This window comes from Anoplophora glabripennis, unplaced genomic scaffold (genome assembly GCF_000390285.2).
Source record: "Anoplophora glabripennis isolate ALB-LARVAE unplaced genomic scaffold, Agla_2.0 scaffold105, whole genome shotgun sequence".
Taxonomy (NCBI): Eukaryota; Metazoa; Arthropoda; class Insecta; order Coleoptera; family Cerambycidae; genus Anoplophora; species Anoplophora glabripennis.
The window spans coordinates 66,521-80,035 of NW_019416276.1; the positions used below are offsets into that span (position 1 = coordinate 66,521).

Consider the following 13,515-nt stretch of genomic DNA (forward strand, 5'->3'; position numbering starts at 1 on the left):
ACAAGATAATTTCTTTGCTTCATTATAGATAATAGACCGATCGAAATAACTCATTTAGAGGGAACAAAAAAGAAAATTGTTACCTGTACCTTTATAAGTGGAAATTGTAAAGGGGTTTACAATAAACGATACTGTACAAAAATAAAGTTTTCGTCAAACAATGAGACACAGTTTTTTTTGTATTTTTTTCCGTAGAATTGAATGGTGTAATCAGTTTTTGATTTTTTTTTTAATTTAAACAAATTATCAACAATTAGATACTGAAAAATCATTGTTGCAAGTAATTTTTTATGTTTTTTGCATTTTTGAGCATGTTTTTGAACTGTGATTAGAGTTTTTTGTATTTCATCAAAAAGTATATGTCAAAACGAAAAAAGTGATCACCAGCAGAACTCTGTACGATGATTTTCTAAGTAGATTTTTTTTTTGAAAAAAAGTGTTTCAAAAATTTGTGGTTATTTTAGACACAGAAAGGTATACTTTCTCCAAGTTTCGTCAAAATTAAATTATTTTTGCGGAAATGAGAAATAAATAACGAAATATAAGAAAAAAAAACCGTTTTTCGCATTTTTCTCGGAAATTTTGAGGTTATCTTAAAAAATGACCCCTACAAAAGTTGTAGATTTTTGCATGATCTACAGCTTTTGTAGTGGATACTTTTTTGTTAAACGTCAATTTTCGCCAGAAACTCCAATGATACATTTTTTCACAACTTTTCAACCCCCCAAATCAACCCTCCGCCACCCCTGCTCGTGCATTTACTTTTTTTAAGTTTATTATTCATTATTTCCCAAGATAAGCAAAACTTTTTATCAAGAATAAAATTAACAATAAAAAGTCTGTATTTTTAAGTGAAAAAGTGTAAAAGTACCTAAATATTTGTCTAAATACCATCTTTTTATTTTGAAAATTACTGTAAATTTATTTTTTCAACTAGAATTCTCATTGTAAAAATAGTTGGCACTATAAAACCCATTTTTTTTTCCTGCTAAAAATTACTTTTAAAAAAATATATTATTCGCTGTCATAGTTTTTCCTCTATTTTTCAAATGTCGACACTGAAGACGTAAAGTCACTATGTTTATGTTTTTTTTTAATTTAATAATTATTTAATAAAATTTTTTCGCAAAATCACAATAAAACTGCAATATAAACTTAGATATTAAATGCATTCGTCTGTTCCTTAAACCTTGGGGTATCTGGCATAGGTCGCGATTCCACATTTATTCCCTTCGTCCTTGGCTACCTTGAAGTACCCATCCAACCCCCAGGTTGTCCCATAGGAGTTCTTCACCAGCCAGAATTTCCTGCCGTCGGCCTCCTTTCCATAGCCAACTATGAGCAGAGCGTGGTTCAGGTCGTCGGGTGTGTTACGACATTCTGGGTCGTCGAAGATTTTCTCGCCGTAGAACTGGAAGTTCTTGGTAACGTGGATGGCGGTGGATATGGGCCCAAACTTGGCCAGAGCCTGGGCTAAGGCCTTTTCATCGCCTTCCGGAATTCTGATGTAACCTGAAAATTGTTTGGGATTGTTTATCTGCACACTTTACGGGAGCGATCAAATATTTCAATCCTTTGTAGACGTTTTTGAAGAACTACTAAAAAGAGGTCTGTTATAGCTCTGGTAAGTACGTTATACAATTTCAAATAGGCAATATGCCCAATATTATGTCAATTAAGGCGTCCTAGGGCTGCTATAATCGTTAAATAAAGGCAAAGAGGCCAGTCAAATTGTTGAAAATACCTCTTTTTGCCAAAATTTAGTTCAGCACGTAAAAATTAGGAAAAATTCCCTAGAATAGGCCTCTTGCACATGCCGGATTTTTTATATTAGTTCACATTTTTAAATATGGCCTTATTTAAAATTATTAATTATAAAATCTTTTGTGAAAAATTCTACTCGAAAATTGACTAAATCGTACGTTGAAATTTGGAGATGAGCTCCTGTAGGGGCGTGTCGTAGAACGAGTTGCTATTGGTGCGACGTCATTGGTAAGTAAACTGGTCGCTTCATATTAAAAAACGATGTCGGTCCTATTACTTCTTAAAAACATTTATTATTTTTAGTTTACATACGATACGATACGATAACGATGCTGATGTGCTGTTATATTTATTAACTGGTTTCCATTCTATTATGTAGGAATACCTAAATATGCACCTATGTAGCAAAATAATTAAGTCTGTGTAGGTATAATATTTAATTTTTACGACGTTTAGTTCAAGTGAGCTTTCCTCGGGTAGCATAATATTATTTACTACCTAAATAATATTTTGAATCTAAATTTGTTATTTTAAATAATCATAATTAGTTTTCAGTTTTTTAAAAATTCTTAACAAGGTTATGCTAAAGCCCAATTAGACAATTTACCGAATTCCATGATGATTGCAGAATTTTTTCGAAAAGCATTTTATTTTATTCGTCAGAAATAAGGGGAATAAAAGCAAACAGGTATGAAGATGTGATTTATAGATATCTACATAAATTTATTTTAAAATACATTTTTTTCTGGCGTTTTTACTAATGTATTTTCACACCTCGGTACAATGCACCAGTAATAGTATTAGACTATATAGGCGGTACATGTTTTGGTTTGGGTGATTCGTATATCTATGGAGATTTTTGGCTTTTTGGCTTTCAAATATCACTAGAAATGAAAATTTTTCTATGCTCTCCTAATTGACGAATTCGAATTTTTCAAAATGCGTTTGAAAGCTTGAGAGCCCTTCTATAAGTGATTAAATTTTCAAATATCTAAGAGTTGTGCAAAATTTTGAATTTTTCAAAATCTGTATCGCAAAATTATGATGCAAAATCTATCTAACCGATTTTGATAAAATTTGGTGTGATGATTTGGGTGATAACATGAAGTTTTCTTGAGGCAAGTATGAAAGTCCCAACCCAATTTAAAGACCTCAAAAAGATTCCCTAAAAAGTATTGTTTTTTAACCCCATATTTGGCGATTTTTTCGATTTTTACAATAATAATCATGATTCATTCGATTTAAATTCGATTAAAACTTTAATATCTAATAACTTTTTAAAAATAAATTAATATAACAAAACCTTTACAGATTTTTTGTAGTATTCAGTGTAGAATGTAGATACAAAAACTATTAAAATATTTTTTTTCTGCAAGAGGCCTATTGAATGATCTATTTTAGCCCAGCTGAATGTTTGAGCTTCATTTTCAAAATGGCGTCTAAAGTTCGCAAAAACAGATTTTAGGAAAAAATTGTTGAACTTTTTATAACAAAAATTTTGAGCTGGGCGCCCAATGTCAATTGATAAACAAATGTATTAGTTATTGCAAAAAAAACGGATAAAAATCGCAATTTTTATAACTTCTATATCTTTGAAAGGAAAAAGTTTTTTTTACGAAACATTCAAAATATGTAGTCTTTGGCAAGTAGAATACGTGCATTTTTCTAAAATTATAAAATATTTGGTGGTTTTTGCAAAAATTGAGTTTTTCGAAAAAAATACATGTTTTTCAAGTTCCAATAAATCATACAATAATGCACTTACGTGACCCATCTTAGGCTTAAAATTTTCTCTAAAAGTTGTACTTTCCTGTGCAAATTTTGCGCATATTGCGAAATAATTGGAAATATGCGAAAAATCTACCGAAACTTTGATTTCGTTTTTCGGATCGAAAAACGTAGATCTTTTTCTTATCGTTGAAATTTAATCGCCATTAATTGCCATTTGAAGGCTAACATTTTTTACGAATTTAAAAAAAAATGTCCTAAGACCAACAAAAGCTTTTTTTTCAAAATATCGCTAAGACTTTGCACATATTATAGTTGAATACTTTTACTTCAATATAAAAATAGTCCGCAATGGTTCCCTTTTTTACAGTAAACTTAATTTTGTTGGACTCCAAAAATGCAGCAGTTTTTGCCTCAAAATCCAAGATTCTGAAAACAAAGAGTATCCATTTGCTGAACAGGGCATACAAAACGGTTTGGATAAATGTTATTAAACTCTTGAGCTGGCCGTCAGGCAACCCCGACCTAGATATCATTGAACTATTATGACACCATATGAAAAAGTCCTTACCGACAACGCCCAAAGAACAATCCCAAAAGAAAAATCCGGGAAATTTGGGAGTTTTCTACTCCTGTTGTGAGACTTTAGCGACACAGTGCCAAAATAAAACTGCTGCTGCTTTAAAGACCAAAAAAAGCGTTGTGAATTATTAGATCTTAAGCGAATTCTTCCTTCCGAACATTTACTTATCACAACATTTGACTGCTGAAATTGTGACGATCATTATTTGTATAGTTGAGATGAATTTGGAAAACTTCCCTTAAAAATTGCACCAAACTAATAATGTGCCGTGTGAATATTTAGTTATTAGACTTCGTAGTCTTGATCACCGGGAAATAGTCTTTAGAACAAGTATTTAATATATTTCACCTTGTGTCTTAGCAATTGTATTTTCCTTGGACCTACAGGAAGTGTTAACTGCCTCGTATGGGTAGTCCGAATAGCTGTTGATTCCATTGTCCTCAACGAAGTCAAAACCTGTTTCGGTAAGGCCTCCACGACATCCGTCATTGTCGTATCGACCGGTAGCACAGTCTATCAGATGCTGTACGCTGGCTTCCTCCAATTTTCCCGTCTTTCTGGCGTTCTGGCCTTCCACACATCCAGCCTAGACGAAAAGGAAAGTCGTTTTAACTGACAACCATTAGCCATGAGCATGGAAGCAATTTGAAATGTAGCTAAATTCCATAGTTTATCAAACTGTCACCTTACCACTGAAAAGGCCCAGCATCCAGCACACTGCTGTTGGTTCTTCACAGGGCTAACGGCCCCCTTCTCCCTCCAGTCCACGCTTTCCGGGAGGGACTCTCCAGCTGTGGGCACAAAAGTTTCCGCCTTGGACGACTGCGAGTGACGTCGCAGTTGGCCGTTTCTGTTGAAGCCGTTGAACAGCTCGTTGAACTCGTCGAAAAGCATGTCCGCGAATTCGTTGATCTTCAACCCGAAGCTCAGAACGCTATCAGTAGCTAGTTTTGTGATGGTATCGATGTTTTGAAGGAAGTTGGCCTTGCGAAGAGGTGCCTCGACAGGGTTGTACTTTTTGTTGAATTTTGTCTAGAAACATAACAAACGGTCAAAATGCTAAGTCCATATTAAGGAGGATGTCGGGGTCCGAGGGAAGTGAGCATCGCAGAGGGAGTCCTATGCTTTTCTTATGATATAAAAAATTAAATTCTATTGAAACTATTTGCGATAAACATTATCTATATAGCAAAGAAATCTACTCAAAATGCACATAACATACATATTGAAAATTAACAACATAAAAATATCATATTTAAGTAGTTTTAAATTATATTTAATGAACGCATAAACATTATGTAGATGTGGCAACAGCGCTAATAATTGAGTGCAGTTGTACACACTGCGAACCTACAGACCTCGGACATCTGAGATATTGCGCGTCAAATTCGGGTAAAGATGCGTACGCGTTCAAAAATGTATTGTATGTAAACTATGTACGATATAATTATTATATATAGCAAATATATCGTATTATCCTCGCGAAGATTTGTATCCTTTTTTTTTAAATTCGTAAATCATGTGAACTGGTAAAAGAACGAGAATTATGTTAATTTAGTTCTAAAGAAATGAAATGACACTCGCGCCCATCTCTCGTCCAAATCGAAGAAAATGTTGAATGCAATTTTGAAGGTTCCGTGATAGAAATTACGTTATTACTCACTGTTCGTGTTTTTAATCTCTATTTTAGTAATATTACAAAAGTTTTGCAACTATAACTAATTTTTTAGATATAAGTTTGCTGAGAAATATTTATGTTCCTTTGTTATTCCGTGCAAATGCTTTTATCTCAATTATTAGATACTAATTCTATTAATCAAGTAAAGAAAACTTTATGTGACCCTAAATATTGCTAGGTAATGATTACGATGTTTTTATAAACCATTAAATATATTAAAAGGATTTATCAACTGTATTTTATATTTTTTATTCCAATAAATATATCGCAGCTTTCTAGTCTCTTTTAATTAACCTTGTTTTTTAAAAACATTACAAAAAATCATCTGTAGTGGATAATTTATTGTTGATAACAATGTACATGGGATTTAGGAAAAATGTATATGTTTGAAATCAATTTCGTTTTTATCAAGTCTTCCAAATGTATTCCCTCCTTGCTGTCTGCTGATTGCGACGTTGCCACATTAATCCTCAAGTCAGACAGAAATGCAATTATTGGTTTCTGTTTCTAATTAATACAGCTGTACTATGTTCAAACCTTACATTAGTTTTATATCAAAAATAAGATAATACTGTGTACTATCTATGGAAAAGTTTTGTTTCACAATTTCTACATTTTTTTCTCAGTTATGGGCAAAAAAGAGCCGCACCGTCCATTCGCCATATAAACCTATGTTAAAATGAACTACTTTCAACAACAATATCTCAAAATCTAGATTCAAAAAAAATTTCAAAAAAATATGACGCACAGAGGGAGCACTGGGTAATACGCTATATAAATTTCAAGTGCATCTGTGCATTTGAGTAAACCCGATATACCTTCTTAAAAGGTACAGATCTATGTTCTTTATGTATTATTTGTCTTGAAAATGTACAGAGAAAATTCAGTTTTTATATTAGCTCTTAGCCCTGCAAGTTTTTAATACAGTGTATATTGTCTTGCATTAAAGATTTATTGCTTCATAAATTATTAAAATAAATGTTTCATTTTTTCATATAAAGTGAATTACACCGCACACTTACCCCGAAATCAAGCCAGTCTTGTAAAAACACCTTCTCCAATTGTTCCAAATTTGCTACTCCTGGCAGTCCTTTAACAGGAGTCGCAACTTTTTCTAGAGTTTTTATTCCCCCACCCAAGAGACCAAATTGGCCTTGGACCGAAAAAAATAAACATCCCAGGATTAAACAGAAAATCTTCATGGTTTCTGCAAATAAAAAAGTTTAAAGTGTAATGGTAAAAAATACATTTTACAAGCATTTTTTTCAGGCTCAAAAGTATTTAAAATTTTGCAGATAAATCATGTTAATAGATGGCGCGACCTATCTTTTTTAGTTTTATTAAATTACCTGAAAATGTTGAAAATAGCCCAATTAATGTTTTGCAAAAAGTTACCCTCTTCCTTATGCAAAGGTTAAAATATATCACAGCTTCTAGAAACTACTTCTTTTTTATTTTTCTGTGATTAATCGGCTTTAATTCTTACATGTTTTTTTTATAATATAATTGTTTTGTTGTAATCACAATTTAAAAACAATCAACAAAAGTTTTGTTTACTTTTTACTATTCATGATGTTTTCCGAGTACTATTAATATCAAATCAAGTTTTAATGAATACATATTTTTTTGTCTATTCTACTTCAAATTACATACAAGTATCATATTTAATTTGCATTTTATGCAAATTTAAACAAGAGTGTTGTTGTCTAATAATTTTTATATAACTATTTCTTATTTAATATTATTTAATTCAGTAAACTGGATATCCTTAAAAAATAAATAACAGTCTCTTCTCAAATCAATACCGTACCCATACATTTAAAAAATTACAAAATGATCATCTTATATGTCGGCAAGTAAACATGTTTGTAATTATAAGTGATGTTATCATCTTTTTTACATCATAGTAATAGATTTAATGGAATTTTTATAAATGTTATAATGTTAAGGCCATCATCGTTATGAATAAATTATCGGCAATACCTGGAAAAAGGTTGAAAGTAACAAGACTCAGCAGAAGACTGTGTATTAATAATAATCAGAATAGTGAGGATTTTTTCTTAAAGGCAGATATGCAACATTTATCATAGTTGTCCCAATTAAATTACTACAAAGTCGTATTATTATCGAACAAATAGATAAAATTTATCACAAAATTGTAATCAAAAAGTTAATATAAGCTATTACATTCATGTTTTGATAAATTTTTTGACCAATTACGTCATTATTATACTAACAAATCCCGGTCTACTGAAGTTATATCAATAGTAAAATCACAACAAGAGTTTTCCTTTTTATCGGATAATTTTCTGTTTGTAACGAAATAATTTTGTCAGTCAGTAATTTTACAAGAAAAAATTGGTCAAATGCCAGTTTCATTCTTCAGCTACAAAGATTTCTTTGAGATAAATTCTTAAATTCTTCAATTCTCCAAGATTAGCACTTATTTTGAATAGGTATAATGTTTCTCCAATACAAAAAAAATTTGTATAAATGTAAAACTATGTAGTTTTTGAAAAATAGAGACTTCTTTGTATTTTTTAAAGTTTGAAAATTAAAATGTTCTTTATTTTGCAAAAACCAAAGCCCAATTAGGAGAGCTCTGGCGCTGGTTTGAACATTGGTCGAATTTTTGTATTTGTTTGATTTCAATTTTATTGAATTTCTCGCTTGCATAAATAACTTTAAGATCGGCTATAACTACGTAACTAATTGACCAATCGATCTGTTTTTTTTTTAAAAAGGCGTCTTTCCAAGAACTGTTAAAACCTGCTTTAAAAAATTTGATTTGATTGAATATTCACAAAGTTATTCTAATTGTTTATAAGTACAAAAATTCGACCAATGTTTAAACAAGCGCCAGAGCTATTCTAATTGACGGATTCGAGTTTTTCAAAAAAAGTTTATAAGCTTGAGAGCCCTTTTATATGTGATTAAATTTTCAAGTATCTAAGGCCATTGGTTTTTGCTGTGCAAAATTTTGAAAATTTGCAAATTTTTTTTCAAAATCTGGATTGGAAATTATTATGCAAAATCTATCGAACTGATTTTGTTGTTGAAATTTTATGTGATGATTCTACATAACATGAAGTTTTCTTGAGTCAAGTATAAAAATCCTATACCCAATTTAAATACCCCAAAAAAACTCCTTAAAAAGTATTGTTTTTGAACACCATATTTGCCATTTTTTCGATATTTACCATAATAATCATGATTCATTCGATTTGTAACTAGTCATGTTTTATAAAAAATTTAGTTACAAACATTTTTTTCCTCTTCCATTTTCGCCTAAAATCAACTCTTGAAAAGATACAAAAATATGACATTTTTCGAATTTTTTTAACATATTGTGCCGCCAAAAGTTAAATCCACGTTTTTTTTATGCGCAAGAAAAATTTTCATTTCTAGTGATATTTGAAAGCCAAAAATCTCCGTGGATATACGATTCACCCAAATATGGCTTTTTGAAACAGATACCGTCTGGACTACTACTCGATGTCTGTGAAATGTCTTTTTTGCATCAGAACAGTTAAAATGCATTTCTGATTTAAACAAATTTTCATAGTTATAAAGTCTTTGCGTCAAACAATCAAAATCACTTTTGATTGTTATTGTACAGTACGTTGTTTTGCCGTAAACTCACTTCAACTTTGAGCTTTCATATCTCGATGACAATTTATCGTATCCACAAGATCAAAAGTGGATTTTGTTCGTCAATCCTTCCTCTATTTGATCCTATAATTACATTTGAAGAATATGCAAATACGGTCACTTCAGCTCTAAATATTTATAAGTATTTTTTCGAAGAAATTTTGAAAAAATTCCAATTGTTGCTAAAATGGATAAAATAGAAAATTTTTAAATGGCGATTTATAGTTGAGACTCCAGAGGGTATGTACAAAAATTGGGAGCTCAAAATATTATTGGTTTTACCGTGACAGAGAATTGAAAAATAAGTATAATTCTGTATTTTTCTTAATTAACAATTTAATTGTGCGAAATCTACCCGGACAATTTCGATGAAAAAATGTCTACAATAATAACCATACCATGAAGTACTCCGAAGAACCATACTTTTTATATGGCTGCTCTAAAGTCAAAGTCCGAAGTAAATTTATGAAAAAACTATATATTTTCACGAATTTTTTTTCGGTCTACACTGTATTGCAGCAACAATAATGCACATAAAAATTCCGTACTACTTTTATTTTAAAGAGAATCTTAAAACGAAACTTTTTTTCCTTTGACAATTTTCTCTAACGTCGATATTTTCCGAGTTATAAATGAAAGAAGAGAGAAAAATGCGCTTTTTTAAATTTTTTTAAACATTTTCTTGCGCTTTCAATTATGCACAACTATTTCAGCGGGCGCATATTGCAATTATATTCTACATAATATTTAGAACTATTCCAAACAAAAATTAGCGTTACTATACATAAAACATCCATCTCGTAACAGACACCGACTGGACTATTTCGTCAAAGATCCAAAACAAAAAAAAAATAAAGATTACACTCGCGATTTTGCCATAAGAAACAAAAGCTTCAAATAAATTTTTCAGACAAAACCATGATATTATGTAGATTAAAAATGTACAATCTGTAGATTGTAGATTAATAGATATGTAGAATAGATATGTACTTATATTTTTCTTAGTACTGACAACTTGGCAATCCTGAAGACTTGACCAAATACAATTTATAGTTTTCCAAAATGTTATGAAAATTATTTATTTATGAAAAAATTTACAATTTACTGACAAAAAAGCATTTACAAAACAGCTATTGAAAAAACATATCAGGTAAATTTTATTTTAATTTTTTTTGTAATAATTTAAAATGTCGGCTACAAATGTTAATCATTAGCTTAAATTAAGAAAATAAAAAAATATTATTGAAATATTTCGTATACAAGGAAAAGCAAATAAATTACACTCTAAATTGATAATTTTCAAGTAAACTCATCATACATCATTCTGGAATAATTTTTTAACAGTCTTCGAACTCTAAAATATATTGTGCTTACCGGGATGTTGATGATTAGAAGATCGAGTAACCACTGAAAAATTGAGATGAAACTTTTCTATTTGAATCTTCTCGCCAATAATTACATCAAGGTAGTCCGGTAGATCTTGGAATTGACAACAACATACATATCTAAAATTCGGTGAGTTTAAAAGATGAAATAGCGTTGTTATATAATATTGCAAATGATTTTTACGTAATATGAAGTAATATTTTCCGTTAAAAATATAAATAAATTTATTTTTGTCCAAGGCAGATTATCATATCTAGGTCCGACAGTGAACAGTACATTCCAGGTCCGTATTTTGTTTTTATCAAACATTGTGAATAATAAATACAATTCCAATTCGTTATAACAAATCTTATAATTAAAAAACGACTTATTTTCGTGAACAATTAAAAATGTGATTAAAATACACTAAAAATGAAGATATACAGAAATAAATTAGGATTGACAAAGTAATATATTAATATTAAATTTGAGACCGCGAACGACACTCAAAACTCTATTTGCTTGGAGTATTTTCTCGACTTGAAAAAAATCAAGGCTAACGTGATTAGTTTTCGAAATATTTGAAAAAATCCGAAATTTTGGATATCCGTTTTTGTTTCATTTCAGCCTTGTTTGAGGTAATATTGAAAAAAGAAGAACATTTGCCCTCTATCGAATGGCATAATCATTTTTATATGTAACGTTTCTTCTCTCCAAGACCATCATCAACTTCATTTTTTTAAATACGACCCTGGAAATGTTTTTACATTTTTTGCTGGCCGTTATGACCCCCAATACTGTACTGCCTCAGCCCGAAGAAGATTCAGACGTTTTGTCTGGAAAAATTCATTTTTAATGTATTCGTTCCAAATATCTCAAATTTTTTATTTAGATTTATATATTTATTATTATAATTCAACAAACATACCTGTAGAAATCTAAAAAAATTATTGGATAAAGGAACGAATTCATTGAAAATGAATTTTGCTTCAAATATTTCGAAAACTAATCATGTTAGCCTTGATTTTTTAGAGGCATTATGTTGGTCCCCTGATTATTCAACTTTGCCTCCATTTAAGCTACTTCGTATCTCTTACCGTTTCCGAGATCCCTGTAGTGAGAAGTGAATTTGTAACAGCCTGTAGATATGTCAATTATTTTCTTCTACGTTTTTCCTTCTCTAAGTTAGCTATGACAAAAAACAAACACCAATTAGTTTTGATAGTCGTAGACTTATGACAGTCAGACAGAAGTGAATAAAATGTCAACCAACGCTTGTGAAGAGAACGAACAAACCATCAAAATATTGGAGGAAAAAGCGAAGAGAAGAAAACTTCTTCGCAACTATTTCCAAAAACAACGCACGGATCCTTTTAGGCATGCTAGTGGCGAGGGTGGTGTCGTGGTAAGTGCAGAAATGTTTTTATTTGAACTTTTTTATGGAAACCAGTAGAAAGAGTCTTATTTTGTACAACCGCAAAGCTTCTCGAGTTGAATCTGTAGTACTGTGTTTGAACAAGAGATACAGCGTTTCTGGTGGGTTACAAAAAACTACTTTTTTTATTGAGCGGTCCATATTAAAGATTTTTCATTATTAAATGCTCTCGGCTGTCAGTTTACTTTTTTCTGTTCATTTTTCACTTAACTGAAACACAGAGAACATTTTTAAAAGGAATTTGGTTAGTTCCATTGAATTTGATAGTGTGACACGGGATTTAGAATGCTGATGATGTTTAATAGACATCATTTATGAGATAAGTATAATGTCGAACATATATTAATTTTTATACAAGAATGTACGTACGTATGTGTACGTGGCTGAATAAAATATTATGAGAGCATTACTTCGTTTTTATCCCACATAAGAACAAATTCCTAATTCTGTATAGTATTAGTATATTATGTTGATATGATATTTTAAAAAATAAAAGTCAGGTTTGCAACTAACTCTATCTTGATCAAAATTTAATTACAAAACTTTTTTCCCTGTTCCATTTTTGTCCAAAATTAATAGTTGCTAAGTTGTCGACGAGAAATTCAAGAAAAAAATGAATTTGTTTGCTACTTTTTATACTTTTTTGCAATAATAATTAAGCCCACGTTTTTTTTTTATTTGCATAGAAAAATTATGATTTCTAATGTTGTTTAGAAGCCGTTAAAGCAAAAATCTCCGATCATATGTGTTTTACCCAAGTATACCCTTTTTAAAACAGATACCGCCTGGACTAAAGAGAAATAATCCTGTGTCTTTTTACACCAGGAAAATTAGCGAAAATAAAAGAGAAACTCGAAAAAAGTCCTATCCGCTAGATTATTGTAAAATTGTCTAAAGGAACATAATACAAGACATCTCTCGTCTCGTGAGTCAAAAACTTTTATTAGCTAACTTTTCTATTTAAACAAATAAGTGAGGAAAACAGTTTTTTCACTTTGCAGGGAAAACCATCAATTTTAGCGAAAAGTGACTCACGGACAGCTTGTAGGGAGTAAAATTATCTACAAAATGAGACTTGTTAAATTAATATCGGTTAATAAATAAAAAAGTTATTGCAAAAAAACAAGAAAAGTGCCCATTTTTTCATTTGTTTATAACTATCGCATTTATTGTTAAAATTTTATAAAACCTATGACAAGTTGAGGGTTTTGTCATACTTTAAAAGTGTGCCAAAAGTGGGCGCTGTAGGTGCAATAGTTTTCGCACAATTCTATTTGTTTATAGCGGAGGCTCCAAAAGTTATGAACTTTA

General features: G+C 30.6%; 2 protein-coding genes across 2 annotated transcripts in view; one reads left to right on the forward strand and one right to left on the reverse strand.

Moving 5' to 3' along the window:
* Nucleotides 1-1,080: 1,080 nt before the first annotated feature.
* Nucleotides 1,081-10,887, reverse strand: LOC108903189 (cathepsin L1-like). Its single transcript, XM_018705279.1, has 5 exons — nucleotides 10,779-10,887; nucleotides 6,776-6,960; nucleotides 4,766-5,107; nucleotides 4,424-4,661; nucleotides 1,081-1,512 (listed from the first exon to the last, which is right to left on the reverse strand). The coding sequence occupies exons 2-5, from the start codon at nucleotides 6,953-6,955 to the stop codon at nucleotides 1,184-1,186; spliced, it is 1,089 nt and encodes a 362-aa protein (XP_018560795.1). The 5' UTR covers nucleotides 6,956-6,960; nucleotides 10,779-10,887; the 3' UTR covers nucleotides 1,081-1,183.
* Nucleotides 10,888-12,030: 1,143 nt separating this feature from the next.
* LOC108903180 overlaps nucleotides 12,031-13,515 on the forward strand; it is a 22,880-nt gene continuing 21,395 nt past the window's right edge. Inside the window, exon 1 of the mRNA XM_018705269.1 lies at nucleotides 12,031-12,174. Within this exon, the coding sequence (XP_018560785.1) occupies nucleotides 12,031-12,174 (144 nt within the window). The remainder of the gene's footprint in view (nucleotides 12,175-13,515) is intronic.

Coding starts and splice junctions, on each gene's coding strand:
- LOC108903189 (XM_018705279.1), bottom strand. CDS start 6,955: ATGAAGATTTTCTGTTTAATCCTGGGATGTTTATTTTTTTCGGTCCAA. Junction 5,108..6,775: donor AAGACTGGCTTGATTTCGGG/GTAAGTGTGCGG, acceptor TTATGTTTCTAG/ACAAAATTCAACAAAAAGTA. Junction 4,662..4,765: donor GATGCTGGGCCTTTTCAGTG/GTAAGGTGACAG, acceptor CTTTTCGTCTAG/GCTGGATGTGTGGAAGGCCA.